Source organism: Brachyistius frenatus, unplaced genomic scaffold (assembly GCF_029030835.1).
Source record: "Brachyistius frenatus isolate BFR_SWC_R1_liver_20210118 unplaced genomic scaffold, ASM2903083v1 Contig_2, whole genome shotgun sequence".
In the NCBI taxonomy this organism is placed as follows: Eukaryota; Metazoa; Chordata; class Actinopteri; family Embiotocidae; genus Brachyistius; species Brachyistius frenatus.
In genome coordinates, this window is record NW_027210601.1 from 6,488,155 (window position 1) to 6,507,119 (window position 18,965).

Genomic DNA, 18,965 nt, shown 5'->3' on the forward strand with positions numbered 1-18,965 from the left:
GACCAATTACTGCACAAATCGGTGTGGGTAAAGGACTCGGCATTTGGGCTCGTGGTTCTGCGTAACAGTTAATAAAAAATGTTTCAATGGTATGGTCTATTTTTAGCCCAACAAATTGTGTACTGGTCACTTGATGATTTGTTTCCAAACAAACTGACCTTAGCTTGAAAAGGTTAACTGGTAGGCTACAATCGGACAGGTGGATTGCGCCGAGCTCTACTTGCGTGAGAATTAACATGTTCAGAAATCATTGAAAAACCTGAGCATTAGACTAATAATCCCAAAATTAGTTTTAGCGACTTCTACAAATAGGTATAACTATGCATCAAAATCTCAAATTAATTATGACAGTTGGTACAGATTACTATGCGGCCGTAGCTAGCCAATTATATTTTTTTTCTGTAATTGTAAAACTAAGATTTAAAAAGTCCTGATAGTTGATGCCATGCTAGCTAAATAACATCTTACCTGTCAATTTCACTTCCACTCCTGACAAAATGGTGATTCAGTGTAATTGGTTAAATAATAGTTGCATGATATGACGTTTCACACAAGGACCGCCCATTTAGCTCATTTACTCGACAGCCCATTGGTTAGCCTTAGTCATGTACCACGTGATCACCAGTGGGGTCGCAGGAGCCACGCCCCCTACCTAGCTACATGTTGTAGAATAACCCCCCAAAAAATCAATTTAACAAGTCAGATATGACATGAAATTATGAAACTGAACTATGAAATGTGTCACCTGGACAAGGTGGAACAACGGCTGACGGTCTCAGCGCAACAATAAAAAGTTATTCTGATTTTAGGATGACAAGTCTCCCATTGGTCGGTTTGTGCTGTATGCAAATTTGACGTCTACGTCAGATCCTGAACTTGAGCGCCATTTTTTTCCTCAATAGGGGAAAGAAAGGGACAAAAGCAAAGACCCCCCCCCCCCCAAAAAAAAAAAACATAACTAATCTCCGGAGTGGCTTCGCAAACGTCAAGCTTTCATATTGAATTGCGGACCTCTTAAGAGCGGTGCGTGTGGAGAAGAGGATGCGGCTCGGATGAGTATCTTGCGGGCGGCGCTCGGCGGCAGACGCATTACCGACACAGTTGCGGGCCGGAGGAAGTGGAGGACCGTAGCGCTGTCGGAGGTGGTACAGCGACGACTAACGTTAATCTACGCAGAGGAAAAACTGGGACGAGGTAAATTACACGAGAGGAGGCTGTGGGCATCCTCGAGCAGCGAGATGCGCTGTCACCGGCTGGGCGAGCTTTGTTGTTGCTGCTGTCAGCGTCACCAGGAGGGTGTTTTTTTTTTTATTTTTATTTTTTTAAAACGACTTCAGTGTGACCAGCATGCACACGGAGCTGTTAGCATGGAGGACTGTAGTGGAAAGGGACAGGTTTCTTTTCTTTCTTTTTTTTTTTTAAAGTGTTCACCTGATCTTAAAACTAAGCGTGTTTCCCCCGTCGGTTGAATGGCTGCTGTTACAAAGTGAAATCAGCTGTTGCACAGTAACTGCTGTGTCTTTTATTTGTGTGACCACGACAGCCTGTGAAGACATAATAATATCCATGTTCAGCCATGCTGTCATTTTCATCCTGTCACGTTAAGCATATAAGCATAGACCGGTGACCTTTATATTTATGCTGCGATTTACACATTTCTACAACAGCATTTCCATTTGCATTCTCCTTTTTTTTTTATCATTATGACGTAATAACGTGTTGCTATTCCTGCTCTATATATTTAAATATACTGCTTTTTATTAACTGACCTCAGCTAACTGCATTGATCGTGTTTACATTTGCCTTTCTACCCAGCACGTGCTATTGTCTGTATTTTTGGGCTAGCAGTATTTTAGCAGGACTTTTAATTTTGGTATCGTTCAAATAGTTGTTGTTTGATGTGCTTTGACTGGGAAATGTTATGACACTACTGTTTCCCAAAGCCTTGCAGCCTAAAATGTATTGTTATGTTAACCCATTAATTGATTATCAAAAATAATTGGTGATTCATTTTCAGTATACCAACCAAGCGAGCAATTAATCTTTGCACCTTTTAGATGTATGTATTGTTAATTTATAGAATAAATTAAGAATAGATAGGATAATGAATTTTGTCAATGCTCCGTAACGCATTAACACTCGTTTTCCTTCCTAAGGCCTGTGAGGAATCATGTATCAGGTTCCGGTTGGAAATATCGAGAAGATCCGAAAGGCACGCAAGGCAGTGAAAAGCATCCTCAGTGAGATTGGCCTGGAAGACTGTCAAAACCTGCTGAAGGTGCGTTTTATCTCTGAAGATGATCAAACATGTCCCTGAAATTTGGCGCTGTCTTGAGGGTCCAACAGACTTCCAACGTGAATAAGCCAGTCTGTTAATTCTTCACAGTAGCTCGAGTAGTTACAAGCGCTCATTGTTTTGTTGCATATACAGACTGTTAGTGGTGATTTATGTAATCGGTGTTTTTTTCTTCTCAAGTCTCCACTCTTTGCTTGTGGATCTAATAATAATAATAATAGTCCAAAAATATAATTTGAATAAAAATCGTACGTGTTACAGTGACAGGAGTGTCGGTTAAAAGGTTGAGTGTTTAAGCTCCAAACGTCAGAATAGAATCACGGACCTTACTGTCTGCCACTCAAACTCATCACACTGGAGAAACACAGTACAGTTAAATACAAAGCCGAGAGAGGCTGTTCCTGTAAGCTGTTCTGCGAGAGCAGACGCACGGGCACGTCTCTTCAGATATTCAGCCTGATTCAGCGGTGCAAATTTCAGAAAAAGTTAATATTCCAGCACAAGCAACAACCGCCTTCACCGCAAAGCAACTGCAAAAAAAAAAAAAAGGAACATGGTCTTATTAAAACAGAGTCCAGCAGAGAGTCTAGCAATCAGTTCTACTGGGAAAGAAATTCATCTCTGGACTTATCTGCTGGGGTCTGACTGCAGCACGCTCCCATGCGCACCATGAATGATGGGCACACACAACAGGGATGGTCAAGTTTTGATGTTTTTTTTTTTTTTTTTTTTTTTTTTGATGGTCCACTGGCCCATCGATGTGGCAGCCCAGCGGGATTTGTCCCTGTATGCCTGACGGTCAGTTGTACGTCACTGAATGTAATAAAACAACGGTCAACATTGGCGAAGCGATCTAGAAACGGAGAGATCGTTGCGATTGAAGCAGGTGTCTGGACTCGTCCAGTGGGAGGGGCTTAGGACAGACGAGGGCCGTATTTCCAAAATTCGGACGGCGTTGTTGTTTGTTTTGTCTTTCCCAAAACTGTCTACCCCAAATTTAAAGCCAGTTTTAACCTTGTTAACGTGAGCGAAATAAGCAGTCAACGCCATGACTAAGCATTACTATTATGGAGCTATATGCCAAAGGAACCAATTCCATCAGCTTGGGGGGGGGGTGTTTATCTGCAGGAGAGGGCCAGCGGGGTGGAGATAGAGTGAATTTAAAGATCTGCACCTACAGAATCAATGCAAAAGTGTCGAGTGACATCAAGGAATATTTTCTTTCTGTGAAAAAAAAACCCTTCAAATCTTTCATTTTAGGAGTTTAATCAATGCCATGAGAGGGAATTTAACTGACTCACTATTTATACGACTTATTGTGAACGACATCGGTCCTACACCTGATTTTTAATTGCATCCATTAGTGCAGTCAACACTGTACCAGGTACAGCAACAGCGTCTCAGTTTACAAAAGATATATTTCAGTTCATAGTGTTTATTAAAAAGGGGTTTAGTCATTTTAGTAAATACAATGATAGCTACAGTGAAGGAAATAATTATTTGATCCCTTGCCGATTTTGTAAATTTTGCCCACTGACAAAGAAATGAACGGTCTATAATTGTAATGGTAGGCTTATTTTAACAGTGAGAGACAGAATATCCCCCCCCAAAAAAAAAAAATCCAGAAAATCACATCATATAAGAGTTATAAATTGATTTGCATTTGATTGTGTGAAATACGTATTTGATCCCCTAGCAACCAGCAATAATTCTGGCTCCCACAGACCGGTTACATTAGTCCTCTTGCTTTAAGAAAGTACTCCGAATCTCAACTCGTTACCTGGATAAAAGACACAGAATCAATCAATCAGATTACAACCTCTCCACCGTGGGCAACACCAAAGAGCTGTCTAAGGGCGTCAGGGACAAGATTGTAGACCTGCCCAAGGCTGGAATGGGCTACAAGACCATCGGCAAGCAGCTCGGTGAGAAGGAGACAACTGTTGGTGCGATTATTCGGAAATGGAAGAAACACAAAATGACCATCAATCGCCCTCAGTCTGGAGCTCCACGCAAGATCTCGCCTCGTGGGGTATCGATGAGCATGAGAAAGGTGATGGATCAGCCCAGAACTACACGGGAGGAACTTGTTAATGATCTCAAGACAGCCGGGACCACAGTCACCAAGAAAACCATTGGTAACACACGACACCGCGTTTGGAGGAAGAGAAATGCTGACTATAACCCCGAGAACACCGTCAAGCATGGAGATGGAAACATTATGCTTCGGGGGTGTTTCTCTGCTAAGGGGACGGGACGACTTCACCGCATCGAGGGGACGATGGACGGGGCCACGTACCGTGAAATCTTGGGCGACAACCTCCTTCCCTCAGCCAGGACCCCGAAGATGGGTCGTGGACGGGTCTTCCAGCAAGACAATGACCCAAAACATACGGCCGAGGCAACAAAGGAGCGGCTCAAGAAGAAGCACATTAAGGTCATGGAGTGGCCGAGCCGGTCCCCGGTCCTTAATCCCATAGAAAATCTGTGGACAGAGCTGAAGCTTCGAGTTGCCGAGCGACGGCCTCGAAACCTTTGGAGAGGATCTGCAAAGAGGAGTGGACCAAAATCCCTCCTGAGATGTGTTCAAACCTGGTGACCAACTACAAGAAACGTCTGACCTCTGTGCTCGCCAACAACGGTTTCTCCACCAAGTACTGAGTCATGTTTTGCGAGGGGATCAAATACTTATTTCACACAATCAATCTTTTATATGATGTGATTTTCTGGATTTTTAATTTTTTTTTAATATTCTGTTAAAATAAACCTACCATTACAATTATATAGTTAATTTCAGTGGGCAAACTTACAAAATCGGCAAGGGATCAAATCATTATTTCTTTCACTACACATTGGAAAAAAGCTGTCCAGAGTTTCTTTCCTGCGGTTGTTACAGTAACAGATGGGGTTGAGCGATGTGACGTCATCTGTTAACTGTCAGAGATTGGCTGTGGTATTGGGCCTGTGTGGGTAATGTTGTAAATGAAATGAATGAGCAGGGCTGTTTTATGGCAGTGTTGTTTTTTCCGTCATTGTGATTTCAGGCGCCAACATATAATGTAATAGAGTTTTTGTAATCCTTATAGCCCACCCATAGCAACAAGTTGGGAAACAGATGGTCCATTGACTATAGCGGTGCTTACTTTGTTTGGACAAAGTAAATACTTCCCTACCAAACTTAATTTGTTTCATTGAGATTATAGAAAATTATTATAAATATATCAGCATTTTTTTTTAAATTTTTTTTTAACAAAACTGAACATTCCGACCTTCACGAAGGCAGGAAGTCTTGCGGCACCGTATTGGACTGCAAATGCATGCATGTCTACGCAGTACTTCACGGCGTACTGCAAATCCTTATTAGAAAAGCACCTAGAACGCAGGGCTTTTAATTGATGTGTTTTACATTGTACTGTTGTGTATGATTTAAGATTCGTTTGTTTGTGTGTCGTTTACTGTTCAGGATCTCAATGAAAAGTCTGAGAAAAACTCGGATGAAGAGGAGGCCTTTGAAGAAACAGAGTGGATTGATTTCACGGAGGGGTACAGCAGCAGACAACAGAAGAAGGTGAATATGTTCTTTTGCTCATAATTAAAACACCTACCAACAAAAAGAGGATTTGCTTAGTTTAAAAATCACATATTATATATTATAAATTAGTTGAAGTATCTGTTGAATAATTCAATGTTATTTATCTGTTGTGACTTCCAACTCGGTACACGCATTTGAATTTCGTTCATTGGTCATCTGAAATGCATATTCTTTCTTTTCAGTGGCCTTATCGGTCTCGATCTCTGTGCTGCAACCTGTGTAAATACTCTTCGCAAAACATCTACAACTTCAGGAGCCACGTCACTCGCTGCCACGGATATGTCCAGTCCTTCTGTGCGCTGGCCCCCTGCTCTCAGTGCCTCTTCATCGGCCATCCCAAGATCGTCAAGAAGCACATGCTCTTCTTCCATTCCAAACTCAACGACATACTGTATCCACCCCAAAAAGAGGCGTCCGTACCCACCCATCGTGGAAATGAGAGGTATCAGTGTCGAAAATGCGGATTCCCAGCCACTTCTATCTTTGCAATGAAGAAGCACATCATCCTCAAGCACCTGGACCGTTTAGCAGAGCAGTACATTGGTTACAGATTACACATGCAAGGGACTTCATCTTTAAAGATCTACTGCTGCAAGGTGTGTAAGGTGAACACTGGAAACCTCGACCAGATGTTACATCACATGCTGATTGAGCCGTCGCACTATTCCGTCAGCACGCAGGTGCAGGGGATGATTTATGAAAACAAGAGCTTCACCATTAAATCGACACCGAATGGGAATGGTGTGTTTGTGACATTCCCAAGCATTGCTCCCAAACCACAGCAACCTCAAATGTTCAACAATAAGTCCTTGGTCTTACCAAGTAACGGCCAACCTGCCGGGACGGTAGTGGCATTACAGCAACTACAAGGAACTACAAACAGTGCTACTCTTATCTGCGCCCCTGGAACTAACCAAGCTTTTCTGCCTCCTCAAGCATCGGCTCTAGTGCAGCTGGCTAGTGCCGAGGCGAAAGGTTTGCTGCAGCCCGGTGCCACCATCGCCCTCCGAAGTGCTTTGCCCCAGGGCCCATCTATGGTCCAGCTTCCCACAGTGTCTAACGTGTCTCTGAAACAGGCACCACTGACCATAGCGCCTGTTTCTGCTCAACCACAACAGACTCCACAAGCACAGCAGATCCTTCTCCCGCCAGGACTGCAGGCGAATGTCAGCTGGAGCTGGAGCTGGGGCGGTACCTAAGCCCGCTGGGGTTCCACAAAACACGGCAACGAACCTAAAAGGTACCATGCTGACGTCACAGTCTCTGCTGAGTCACCTGATCCCGACTGGCAACAGGGTGAACGGCATGCCCACGTACACTTTTGCACCACTGCAAGTAGCAGTGCCCGTCTCTCAGAGCACAAGTACGCCTCTCAAGCCTGTAGCGCAAACAAGTAACTCCTCACCACAAACTAAGAAATGGATTACCTGCCCCCTCTGCAACGAACTTTTCCCTTCTAATGTGTTTGACATGCACACCGAGGTCGCCCACCAGACGAAATCCTCGTCCAAGTCGGAAAGTGTGGCAGCGCGAGCAGCATTCCTGAAGAAAATGCCGGACAAAACGGTCAAATGTCTAACGTGCAAAATTCTGCTCTCAGAAAAGAGCGTCTTCCAACACCTGCTGCACGGCTTGAATTGTTTATACTGCTCGGCTTTGTTCTTTTCGATCAAACAGCTTACTGAGCACGTAAAGCAGCACAATCCCACAAGCAAGGCCTACTGTGACTTCCTGAGGCAGAGGTACAGGGTCTACTCGAAAGGTATGGGAGGGATCCTGTTCCCTTACTTTGATGTCCACACCACCGCGCCGAAAGAGGTCCTCGGAGACACCGAAGTCAACCTCGCCCTGGTCACGAATTCCCTCGACCTGATCTTCTTTAAGTTGGTGCCCAACAACCAGCCAGAAATCTGCCCCACACCGGCAAAAATCAACAGCGCTTACTGTCCCTTCTGCGACGAAAAGTTCCAACATGAATCCGAACACCTCCAGCACCTGAAACAGAAGCACTTTGTAGCACCCACCATTCACGCCATCCTCAAGACGGAGGCGTTCAAGTGCATTTACTGCAACGGTGTGTACACGGGAAAGGTCACCCAGCAGGCCGTGATGCTCCACATCCAGCGGTGCCGGTGCTCGCCGAAACAACAACAACAACAACAACCGCCCCCGCCCCCCCCGCCGCCGCCGCCCAAACCTACAGCAGCACCGCAGCAGCCACTTAAAGCCGCTCCGCAGCTCAGTCAGACATCCGGACTCTACTTTGTCCAGGTGCCACAAGGGCTGACCGTGAAACAGGCTTTAGCTCCAGCTCGCGTGATTTCCGCCGCGCCCCCCGTGGTGCGTACCGAATCGGAAGCAGAGGTGCAGTCCAAGAAGAGGCTGGAGGCCGCGTGGCGGCAGGTCTTGGAGTCCAACAAACGAGAGCGGGAGGAAAGGGCAGCCATCCGCAAGAAACAAAGACAGGACAAGTCGGTACCTCCACCGGAGCCCGAGGTGCAGAGCGACCCGGCGGTCAAGCTGGTGTTGCAGCCCAACCCGACGGAGCGGCGCTGCAGCGAAGAGCGCAGAGACTTCATATCTAAATACTTCAACGTAAACCCCTACGCGACCAAAGCCGAGACCGACGAGCTGTGCAGGAGGTTGTCTCTCACCAAAGCGGAGCTGGCTGCGCTCTTCAGCAAGAAGCGCAGCAAGTGCATGAAGAGCCTCAAGAAGAACACGGCGGCTGTTCTCCTCGGCTTCAACATGACTGAACTGAGCCGAGTCAAGCACAACCTCCTCATCCCGGAGCAGCAGCCGCCGCCCACCGACACCGCGGAGCAGCCGCACGTCAAAACCGCCGAGCGGCCGCTCGTCAGAACCGCCGAGCGGCCGCTCGTCAGAACCGCCGAGCGGCCGCTCATTAACGCCACTCTGCTGCCGCCCGGCTTTACAACAGAGCAGCCGCTCACCAAAACGACAGAGCAGCCGCTCACCGACACCACGGTCCGACTGCTCGCCGTCACCACCGAGCGGCCGCCCGGTGACGCGACAGAGCCGATGGAACACGGTGAGGATGGACCAGAACCGATGGATGAAAGTGGACCTGATAAAGTTCCAGATGGCGAGCGGGTGGAGCAGATGGAGTGAGTTCAGAAATGTGTGGTGGTAGGACCTGAAAAACTTAAAATAATGCAAACGTCTCCCGATACAAAAAGCAAAACAAAGCTTTGATGATGGCCTTTTGTGTTGACAGCCATGAGAGAAGTTTATCATGCAGTACAAACGATGATGTATTTCCTAACATATAAGTTTAGCTGTAACTGAGGGCAGTATGTTAATGTAGCCTTCATTAATAGTGCTTCATTTGACTTCAGTATGTTGTCAGTGGTCTATATTCTAATTTCCACATAAATGCAAAGCCATGTCGTTGACGCCCCTTCAGAACATAATGAAGATACCGAACTTGTTATGAGGCAGACTGTTAAACTGCAGCAACAGACTTCCACTCCAGTACATTTTTTTTTGCCCCTGGTAGCTGCTTCCTGCACCTTTTTCATTCACCCCTTAACCTCTTCGTACATTTGTTTTCGTGCGCACCTCAACGTGGAGTTGATTCGCTACATCAAGCTTTCCTTCACCAACCTGAACCTTTTTCAGTCACGTGCGCAGCTCCCTCCTCCCGACATCTTTTATTTCATCTTTATTTCCGCCTCTTGCCCTCCACATTCATACAGTTTAAAGGGAAAGTGTGCATTTTTCCATTAACTCCCGCAGACTGTCGAGACAAATGCTAATCTCAGTTTGGAAGCCAAATTCTGAAGAATGTAAAATTGTTTTGAGTTGTCCGGGTGCCGAATTCCCACAGCTGACGAACATCTCGCTGACCACGACGCTTGCATGAGACTTTGTTTTATTGTCAGATCAAATTAGGGTACTTATTTTCATTTGCATAGACTCGTGGAAATTTATCTAGCGATTCAACCAAACATAAACCGTGTTACTGGGTGTTCCTCACATAGCTTCTGTTCTCCTGACAGCAATTGTTTTGTACTATACTTGTATTTTCTATAATTGCTAGAGTATGAAAAGTGTTGAGAGAGGTAAAAACTAAAATATTCTGTCCAAGGCCACTGTGTTGTAAAAAAATAAAAAAATAAAGTGGTTTTTCTTTTACATAAATGATTCATTTTTTTATTATTTTAATTTTGTAATAAAAATGTGATTTTTAATTAAGCTGTGTTAAATCATATCATAGTATGGTTATTTCCTGTGTAAGTGGAAAGTTCAGGCCTTTCTTTTGTTTTGTCCGCAGAGCAGAACATAAGTGGTTCAAGTCCTAATAAAGGAGGTGCGATCAAAGTGTGACGGGTGTTTCACCAGTGTTTAATATCCCCCTGACAAGTACTGCACTTAAACAATTGTCTGCCTGGCGCGTACATCTTACTCTGGAAAGTGAAACACATTCGTCAACATAATTTAACAGCTAAAGGCCAATTAAGACTAGGTATGATTTGTCATTTAGGAAATGCACGCATTATTACGTTTTGGCCACCCAGTGGTGCCAGTTCTGTTTCCGAGTGTCAGCCTTCACAGAATTTCTTACCTCAGACTCCACTTACCAGCTTTTTTTTTTTTTTTTTTAAACATTCTGGTCACCACATCTCACAGTCTTCTTGTTATAATTAGTATCCTATCCATACTTTACGACTACATATAACATGATTATGGTCATAAACGAGACCGGAATGCAGTTGAAAGCTCCAGAATCTGCTACGAAGGGGACTTTGAGGTTGTTTTTTGGGGGGTTTTTTTCCCTCTGTAACTGGACTAAAACTGTCTTACCAAGTATCTGTGCTGGACTCATCTGTTCTACGTGCTCTAAGAGCAAATAACTTGTTTTGGTCAACTTTCATTTCCAACTGAACGTTTGATCTCTACTTCATAACTGTCCTAATTTGATCGAGGATGGAGGGGCCGGTGTAGTTGTTGGTCTGAGTGGCCTGCAGCCCCTTCAGGTACTCCTTCGGTAGTCCGTTCTGCTCCGCACCCAGACACACCACCTTATATGAAACACAGGAAGGCCGGCAGAAGTCACAAATATTTTGTGTCATTCATTACAGTAGTCGTTTGTATCTTAAATTGAGCGTACTGTCTCGGGACGAGCGTGTGTTCACGAGCTCCCACCTGCTTGTACTGAGGAGATGGAGGGCAGGCGTGGAAATTATTCATCCGATACGTCCGGCAGAGCATCAGCCCTTCGTCGGTCTCCACTGACACCTCCAGAGGGGCGTACATTCCATGGCTCACTCCTTCCTGGCTGGTAAACGGAAAGAAAAGCAAAGTGGCATTGGTTAAGAACTGCTCGATGGATGAACAGCTGTTTGTGTGTGTGTCTCACTTGTCGAGGCTTGGCAGGTTTTCGTCGCTCAAAGTCCAGATCACCCCCCATACTTCTGCGCCTGGAGAGAACTCGATGGTTGCCACACCTCCGTGCCAGGCGTTGTCCACATGTTCCTCCCACAGGCCAAAGTTCAGTGTGTAGTCCTGAACAAACAAACAAACACACACACACACACACACACACACAGTGGATTCAGGGGGACAAAAGCCTGAACGTTGATGAGGCTTTGTGTATGTTCAACATAATTCCTTTTATTTGTCTGTGATGTAAGACGCGGGCATATTTGTGCGTTCAGCAGCATCCCCCAGCGAGCCTGTTTTTGCTGCTGGTCAAAACAACATGGTCGGAGTACGGGATGATCAGGCCCTGTTGTTGCAGCTGGTTCATCAGGAGAGATGTTAAAAGGAACAACTTCATTATTTGTAGGGCTGGCAAAAAACAACAAGCCAACTATTGTCAGCATTGGTTCGCGTGCAGGATTTCTACGTTGGCTTATTACGGTTTTGGTGGAGCAGGTTGCCCACTAATCGTAAGGTTGGTGGTTTAACACCCGGGTGCTCTTTGGCCACAAGCCGAAGTGTTGTTGGGCAAGAGTCCCAAGTTGCTCCCTAATGGCAGACGAGCACCTTGTATGACAACGCTGTCATCATTGGCGTAAGAATGGATGGCAAATTGTAAAGTAGAAGTGCAGACATTTATCCTTTAAAATGTCAATCAACGTTAACTGCCTACGGTGTCTCGTTTTATCCCGAAGGACAGTCCACAACCAACAGATATTCATTTTGTTGTCACGGAGTACTAAAAGAACCAGAAAACCAGAAGCTGGAATAAAAAAATAAAAAAAAGTATAGCGTTTTTAATTAAAAAAAATATAAAAAAAAAAAAAAAATCGAAAGAATTCCTGATTCGTTTTCTGTTGATCAACTAATCAATTAAATCAAACAGTTGTTGCAGCTGTGGTTATTTAGGTGGACCCATTCAAGAAGCACAGTGGCCAATTAGTCAGCTGTTTTTCGTGTCTTAAAGACGGGGGCGGTAAGAAGGGAGGTATTAGTACGTACTAGTAGATTAAGTGTAAGTGAATTAGACACGAGTCACGTGAAACAGCTGGTTAGCTGCAACTTTTAACAGGTAAAGCAATATCACGTGAACCAGTCTCTGTTGTGAACGTCCCCTCGGTGACACCGGTGCATTTACGGACATGCAGCCTGAGCTGTTGCTGCGTTCACGTCCCCCAAAAAAGCTGTCACTCTCTTTTATCAACGTGCGCATTTTCACGCTCTGAACGAAACGTGCGACAAAAACGCGCGCACCGTGGATAATTATTCGTGTGTCACGCCTGCTGTACACACACACACACACACATTCACGCGGAACAATAGAGGACACTTTTTTTTTTTTTTACCTAAATAGGACCACGGGCCGTGAACGCGGCATTACTGGTAGAACGTTGAACTAGAAACAAAGTATCCGTTTGAAGTGCACCGACCTTCAGCCGGCCCGTCGAGCGGAACGTCGCGGAAGGGTTCGCGAGCTGCAGCCGTTCCCTTAACAAGTTGCTTCCAAAAGCGAAATACATAAAGCATCCGGCGGCAGCCCCGGACATCTTCAGACGTCCTCCTGCCGACAGGACGAGACGAGACGAGACGAAAGCGAGTCGGTGAATAACGAGTGTTGCCGAAAGAAATAAAAGGACAAGGGATGAATCAAAATGTAATATTATAATCTAATTTTGTTTTGTAAGTATCACGGACGCAAACTGCAGCAATACATACAGGTTGAACTCGATTTACTATACTTTTTTTTTTTTTTTAAATTAATGCGACGTTTCAATTGGGATTTTCAGCCGAGTTGTTTTTAAGTACTTCCGGTTCAAATGGTAATTTACATCGTCAGACCGTAGCACGGTTTCAGTCACAATAGACTTTGTGAAAAGAAAACACTGAAATGATTATCTGAATGGACATAAATACCAAATAAAGTGCATACATTCAACGCTTTGCTTTTTTTTTTTTTTTTTTTTTTAACAGTGAAACATTGACTTAATATAATGTATAAAACCATAAATAGTTGTATATGGTTATATAGTGATTGGAAGATTTTTTTATTTATTTATGAGGTCATAGTTAAAAAGAAGAAGAAAATAAACGTAATACATGTTCATTAGAAATGGAAAATTCAGAGTTAGTGTCTTGAGATAAATAAATTTTTTAAGAGCCAGAGATTATTAAGATTATTTGGAGCTGGCACCCAGCTGTCATCTGTGGTATTACACTTTAAGGTACTTCAACACTGGCTTCAGCCTACTAGCCCTTTTAGTTTCTCCGATAAAGTCACATTATTTTCACTTGATTCAAGGCCATTTAATTTTCCTCAAAGTATGTTTTAATCTACATGGGTAAAAAAAAAAACTACTGATGCTTTACGTTAAGTGTCAAAACAAAATGAACAATTGTTTAACCCTTAAATTAAGTAGGATGAGTAAGATTTGAATTCAATAGGATTTTTTTGCTTTGCTGTGGTGAAAAAGGATCTTGATCCTTTACTTAAGTAAAAGAAGCAATACTTCGGTGTAAAACCTCCGTATTCAAGATACTACTTAAGTAAAAGGACAATAGAATCAGAATCAAATATCAAATATTTATGACGCAAACTGGTCCATTTCAGAATGACATATTGGATTGTAATTATTGATTCGTTAATATGTACATCACTTTAATACTGCAGCTGGAGCTCATTTTAATTACTTTATATACTGTTGGGTAGTTTAATCTCTGATAATACAGCATAAATTATTTGATTTAGATTTGACATGAATTATATGAATCTGCAAAAACAACTATTAAATAAAGCTTTGAAATACATGTAGTGGAGTTAAAAGTACAATATTGGACAGAAGATAGTTGAGTAGAAGTAGAAAGTAGCATAACAAGAAAAAAAAGTACACCAAAATTGCACTCAAGTAAATGTACTTAGTTACACCCCCCCCCCCCCCCCACTGATTCTTCGCATCCAAAGAGCAGAATCGTTTGATTGTCACTCGTAACATTTAAATTAATGTGTCCCATTTTACAAACTCGTGTACAACAGCAGATTTCTTTTACTCGAGCTCTTTTATTGCTTCGTATAACAGCTGCACTGCAGATAAAACTACAAAATCAGTGTTGATCAGACAAAGTCCATTTAATTACATGCATTACAAATTCAAACATCTTCTTGAATTACACATGAACTTTAGGGATCATCTCCATTCTGACCAACGTCCCCCAGTTGCCCTGAGAAACTAATTTCACGGCCTCAACCGTCACGTTTGGTGCACTTTAGTGAACAACGAAGTCATTTCTGTTTGCTACATTTCACATGGAAACGTGGCAACATGTTTATTGAAGCTCGTGATGAAAACAATGGAAGGAAATTTCAAAGTGAAATGCAGTAATCGATGCTGTAATAAAGCTCTGAGCCGCGTTCATCCTCTTCCAAAGGAGAATTTTATTGTACAAAATAAGGAAAAACAAAAAGTACACTGAAATTCACAAATCGTTTCCTCTGAGTAAAAGAAAAAAAAAAAATCCTGTACAAACAGTGGGGGGGCGGTGAGAAGCAACTGTGTGGGGCCTTGTGATCATCTCCTCGGGCCACCCCGTCCTCGTCCCCTTCCTCTGCCGCGCCCTCGTCCTCTGCCTCGTCCCCGTCCAGCCACTGAGAGGACAAAGGTGAGAAACAATCAGCAACTGTTTGTCTGTATTGTATTTAATACAATATAATATCATGTAAATATCCTCACTGTATCACTTATTTTGTTACTTATTTTTTTACTATGTTGTTTTTACTCTTATGTCAGCTTTGAACTATGCTGCTGTAATCCTGCAAATTTCCCCACTGCAGGACTAATGAAGGATTATCTCCTCTTATCTTATCTTATCATGAATGGAGGTGTGGCTTCGACAACATTTATTCTTGTGACAGAATTAAAACTGTCCACTCTGACGCACCCGTCATTAAACTCCTCTATCCAATAAACACCACGGGTCATGAGTGTGTAGCGCTGGAGCATTTACGAGATTATGAATCACCAATCAGCTGGTGGACTGAACAATGTACACATTCCCAGAAACGTTCTACGTAACGTACACAAATGTGAAACCCATTTAGAAAGAGAGCTCAGTGCGCATCCCTTTCAGCTCCGTCTGCCAACAGCAGCATCATGTGACACATATTCTAGCAAGATGTACGAGTTAATAAACAGTTATTTTGTTTATAAAAATGTGTTTGGAAAGGTTCTCTGTGCTGTAATTGCCTTCAGCGTAGCTTCTACTGAGGACATTTGATGCAAAATTCCACACGCATGCAAATATAATACATATAAATGTAATTTTTAAAAAAAAAACCTCATTACTGTGTTAAATAAATAAATGCATCACTCCTCGCCATCACCAAAACCCGTACATTACCGCTCCGTTTAAACAAATCAGTTTTGACTTTGGGACGCAAATAGTGTGAGCAGTACCATTGAGTCGCATGATTAAATGAATTAAATCAGTTGCGATATAAAACGCCTGAGGAATGCATCGAAGGGTTCAAGATTTCTCAACACACTTAAGACACTAAATGCTTTTGGCACTGAAGACAAGGAACTACCAGACACACACACATTCACTGCGACGACATAAATAAATCTGGCCACCGTCCACTAACAACGGTTTCCATTTGTTTCACCCTGCTGGACAGACATCTTGTTAATTGTCAAACCACTGGAGCAGCCTTTAACCAATCATCGAACCTCCCGTATGTCGAGCGGCCGTCTCCACGAAACAAACGCGTCGCTGAAACGACTTGAACAGGACCAAAGTAAAACGGCCGCCGGCGCCACCGCGCAGAAAATCGTGCGACTTGAGAAAATAGAGGAGGCGAAGACGCGATTAACTTGTGGACTTAATGCAGGAGCAGCGTTGTAGTACGAAATGCACAAGCGGACGGCAGCCCGGGCGTACGCAAACCCGGACTCGCTTCATATTTCCCTCATCAACAGACAACAAGTTCAAACTCCAGCAGGTTGAGAGGATGTGCAGACATTTGAGCAATAAATCAAAGTTTCCGAGCGTTTCGGGTTTCAAAACAGAAAACGCAACAAGAGTCAAGACAAATACAGTAAAACAATAATAATAATAATAGTAATAAAAAATGTCCACACATTTCGCACCTGCTTCTCTCTTCTTGGACTTGATCTTCGGCTCGATGTCGACCAGCAGGGTGTCCAGCGGGAGGCTGTCCGGCAGGATGAAGTAGCGAATGTTGTTGCCACGGATACTGAGAGACTCCAGCTGAGTGGGCTCCCTGTTCTTCAGGGTCATCTTCACCGCCTTCAGGTGGGTGTTCATGCTCACGTCCACACCTGGGGAATTAAACGGAAAGAGGTTTAGATGAAGGGGCTCGGAAAAATGAAACACCGTTGTCACCGGTTAGGTTCGGTAGTTACTTTATTAATCCCAGAGGGGACTTTTTTTTTTTTCTTTTTCGCTACAGCAGCATACAGGAAGCAATAAGATAATAATAGAATAATAAAATAGCAGTAAAAAAAATATATATAAAATGCACAGTATAGTATATATCTATATATATTATACACAAACAACCAAGAAACACATTATTGTTGCGTTACCCTCCAACTCAACCTAAATGGACGTAAAATGAGACCAGAGCATACTAATAATTAATAATAATAATAATAAAATCATCTGTGAAAGAAGCATTTTATGATGAAGAACAGGACAAACACTTCTGAAGTTCATCATCAGCACTGTAATCACAAGTGTGCCCCCAGTCTCACCGGTGATGGTGCCGTGGACCTGGGTGCCATTCTTCAGCTCAATGGTGACCGTCTCGTGGCTGAGCTTCATCAAAAACCTGCCGTGGGAAACAAACACCGGCGTGAACAAAACACAACCCTCACAACTCCGCTTTTCTTTTGTTTCACGCTTTTCCGTCGCAACACGTGAATAAAAACTCCCCGAGAGAGAGAGAGAGCAGGACGGAGGGTCAGCTCGGTTAGCCGCCGTTTAGCTGCGCAAAGCTTTCAGCAACCAAAAACAAAAGGCGGTCTGCGGAAGCGAAATAAATATCGTCGAAAAGTTGATCGAGAAGTCTTCGCAGTTTGCCCCCCAAAAAAAAAAATAATAAAAATAAAGAAACATCACGTGCACGGCCAGCTTTTCTGACTCCTGGCGTTTTTAACTTTTTTTTTTTTTTTTTTTGTGTGCGACTGAATCGACTTCGCGGTGAGCCGCCGAGGAGGAACCAGGCCCGCGAGTCAGCTGACGTCCATGTGGCTGAATTAAAATGGGTTTAAACAAAAAAAACACCCGCGATAATATCACGAACCGAGTCCGACCGGCAGTGAATAAAAGCAGGATTACGGGTGTTTGTGTGTGTTTGTGTCGGGTTATTTCAGGGGAACCGGTCGTCGTAGCGCCGGCCCGTCCTCCATTCATTCCGTCCCGGGCTTCCCGCCTCGACTCCGCCGCTCCTTCAACATCTACATCCATCGAGCCGCGCCGCCTTTCGCTTCATCGTCTCACGTCTGCGCACTTTTTAGAAGGCGACTTCTCGCTGCCGCTTACCTGACGAGTTTCATGATGGTGACGGACAAATCCTCCACCGAAGAGACTTTTTCTTTTCTTTTTTTTTTGTGTGTGTGTTACCGCGGTCGGGTGAAGTAAAACACACCAGGCCGCTTATGTACGAGTTACGTTTCGGTCGCGCAGATACGACGTCATTAAATGAGCGACAACAAAGAATAGGCGTGAAGACCTCGCCGCCTAGTGGTTGAACCGTGAAACGTTTTTTTTTTTTAAATTTTTTAATTTTGTAAACCCATAAAAGGACAGCTTTTGTTTCTGAACTAAAAAAATATTTTTTTTTATTTTTTTAAAATCATAATAAAGTTGTTCTTTTTATCCAAATTATACGATTTGTCTTTGAGGGTTATAGAAATACCTGCAGACCAGTCTGGAGTGTTTTTTTTTTTTTTTTAAAAGATCTTAAAAATATTGTCGGTGAATTGACTTTAGAAGACTTCATGTTTATCTGTGCTGTAAAGTAACAAGACTGTAGATTTGATGGTAGAATAAAAGCTGTAGCAATGAATCCTTATCAGTCATCCATGTACAGTATGCGATCTGCATTGAGACAGATTGATCAAGAAATGAAACACCACTGACAAGTAAAGGTGTCTATTCCTTCTTTTTTGTTGTTGTTGCTGAGGGGAGTTAAGGGAATTAGAGCATGAAACCTCACATCAACACACTTTCAGTTCTTTTTATTGAGAGTAAACTTTGCACTGACACGTTCATTTATAGTTTTGGCCACACATCAAACCTTTCTTTTTGATCAGCTGGGAATGTATCAAGTATAATCTATGAGAGTGCAATTTCATTATTTTCAATTCTGAAGTTGTTGGTTGAGGGAGCATTAAAATGTGTGGGGTATAAAAATGGGCACGGGACCATTCTTTTAACACCATCAATCCAATTCTAAATAAAAATTTAAAATTAAAAAAAAAAAAAATAGAAATAAAGAAACCATCAGTCCTCCACGTGTTGCCTGACAGCACTGGATTAGTGCAACAACATCAACAGCATGCTTGTGCAAAAAATAAAGACTTCCAGATTCAGCGGAACCCGAAACAAAGTGTG

The 18,965-nt window shown here is 43.3% G+C and overlaps 3 protein-coding genes across 4 annotated transcripts; 1 reads left to right on the forward strand and 2 right to left on the reverse strand.

Annotated features, from left to right (window-relative positions):
* Window positions 1-915: 915 nt before the first annotated feature.
* LOC138620032 (activity-dependent neuroprotective protein 2a-like) lies at window positions 916-10,052 on the forward strand. Its single transcript, XM_069696937.1, is given in 5 exon segments — window positions 916-1,194; window positions 2,157-2,278; window positions 5,760-5,864; window positions 6,071-7,060; window positions 7,062-10,052. Coding segments are annotated over 4 exon segments (3,162 nt in total). The 5' UTR covers window positions 916-1,194; window positions 2,157-2,170; the 3' UTR covers window positions 9,021-10,052.
* Window positions 10,053-10,227: 175 nt separating this feature from the next.
* On the reverse strand, window positions 10,228-13,037 carry ggcta (gamma-glutamylcyclotransferase a). Its single transcript, XM_069697130.1, has 4 exons — window positions 12,764-13,037; window positions 11,272-11,417; window positions 11,058-11,190; window positions 10,228-10,933 (listed from the first exon to the last, which is right to left on the reverse strand). The coding sequence occupies exons 1-4, from the start codon at window positions 12,878-12,880 to the stop codon at window positions 10,808-10,810; spliced, it is 522 nt and encodes a 173-aa protein (XP_069553231.1). The 5' UTR covers window positions 12,881-13,037; the 3' UTR covers window positions 10,228-10,807.
* A 1,706-nt stretch (window positions 13,038-14,743) lies between these two features.
* On the reverse strand, window positions 14,744-18,031 carry snrpd1 (small nuclear ribonucleoprotein D1 polypeptide). Of its 2 annotated transcripts, none has more exons than XM_069697148.1 (4): window positions 17,892-18,031; window positions 17,102-17,178; window positions 16,466-16,666; window positions 14,744-14,973 (listed from the first exon to the last, which is right to left on the reverse strand). In XM_069697148.1, the coding sequence occupies exons 1-4, from the start codon at window positions 17,903-17,905 to the stop codon at window positions 14,897-14,899; spliced, it is 369 nt and encodes a 122-aa protein (XP_069553249.1). In that variant the 5' UTR covers window positions 17,906-18,031; the 3' UTR covers window positions 14,744-14,896. The 2 variants fall into 2 exon arrangements, with proteins under 2 accessions (XP_069553249.1, XP_069553254.1); XM_069697153.1 differs by having other exon boundaries at window positions 16,475-16,666; window positions 17,892-18,026.
* Window positions 18,032-18,965: the final 934 nt, after the last annotated feature.

Excerpts from the sequence above, each read along its gene's own strand:
- ggcta (XM_069697130.1), bottom strand. The coding sequence starts at position 12,880 with ATGTCCGGGGCTGCCGCCGGATGCTTTATGTATTTCGCTTTTGGAAGC. Across the intron at positions 11,418-12,763 it reads GCTCGACGGGCCGGCTGAAG|GACTACACACTGAACTTTGG; the intron begins GTCGGTGCACTT and ends TTGTTTGTTCAG. Across the intron at positions 11,191-11,271 it reads AACCTGCCAAGCCTCGACAA|CCAGGAAGGAGTGAGCCATG; the intron begins GTGAGACACACA and ends TCCGTTTACCAG.
- snrpd1 (XM_069697148.1), bottom strand. Across the intron at positions 16,667-17,101 it reads GGTCCACGGCACCATCACCG|GTGTGGACGTGAGCATGAAC; the intron begins GTGAGACTGGGG and ends TTAATTCCCCAG. Across the intron at positions 14,974-16,465 it reads GAGAGAAGCAGGTGCGAAAT|TGGCTGGACGGGGACGAGGC; the intron begins GTGTGGACATTT and ends TTGTCCTCTCAG.